We start from the raw sequence: 740 nt of genomic DNA on the forward strand, positions 1-740 counted from the left end.
GGTCGTGGTGCGGGGACCCGGCAGCGCTGTGTGCGGGACCCCGGCGCTGTGTGACGCAGGGGGATATGTGACCTTGGTGTCACGACCACCTCCTGCATGGCAAGGCTGCTCTTTTGCAGCCCGGCTTTAGCAGAGCGAGCGGCGCGAGGGAGACCCTGGGAGAAACAAGCAGGGCTGGGCTCTGCCGTGGTGCTGGGAGGAAGAGGAGGAGGAAGAGAGGGGGGGTGGGAGCTGGCAAGGGGGGGGCAGGCAGGCGTCCCTGGCACGGGGAGCGTGCCGTCTTGGTGGGAGCGGGGATCCTGGGCTCACCCCTGCCAGACGTTTGACCTTAGGGAATGTCTGTGCGAGGAGGAGGATGGTGTGGGATGAAGCAGGGGTGGGAGCAGACCCCCCCAGTCCTGTGGATTCAGGGGGGTTTAGGCACCCCTTCATGCCCTCGGGGTGCCCGTGTCGGCTCCGCTGCCCCTTCCTGCTGTGTTATCCCCCCGGAGCCGCGGGGTGACATCCTGCTCTCTCCTTCCAGGCTGACACCCAGATGCAGCACCCAGGCAGGGTCTCCTTCAAGTTCATCAATAAGATGCAGTTGGTGAGTGGCTCCTCGCTGGGCACCGGGGGACAGAAGGGGACAGGGACCAGGGCTGGCTGGTGCACAGGGGGGTCCCCGGGTCCCCAGTCTCCCCTCTCCAGTCCCCCTTTGCGGGAGGCAGCCCAGGAAGGACCCCTTCTGCCTGGCCAGGCGG

General features: G+C 66.9%; 1 protein-coding gene across 1 annotated transcript in view; it reads left to right on the top strand.

Moving 5' to 3' along the window:
- Positions 1–740, top strand: part of CSF1 (colony stimulating factor 1 (macrophage)) — a gene marked incomplete at its 5' end in the record, with an annotated part of 12405 nt that overhangs the window by 1429 nt on the left and 10236 nt on the right. The window contains one exon of the mRNA XM_009334751.1: positions 524–586. Within this exon, the coding sequence (XP_009333026.1) occupies positions 524–586 (63 nt within the window). The remainder of the gene's footprint in view (positions 1–523; positions 587–740) is intronic.

The sequence above is a fragment of the Pygoscelis adeliae genome, unplaced genomic scaffold (assembly GCF_000699105.1).
Source record: "Pygoscelis adeliae isolate BGI_AS28 unplaced genomic scaffold, ASM69910v1 Scaffold482, whole genome shotgun sequence".
NCBI classification, from domain to species: domain Eukaryota; kingdom Metazoa; phylum Chordata; class Aves; order Sphenisciformes; family Spheniscidae; genus Pygoscelis; species Pygoscelis adeliae.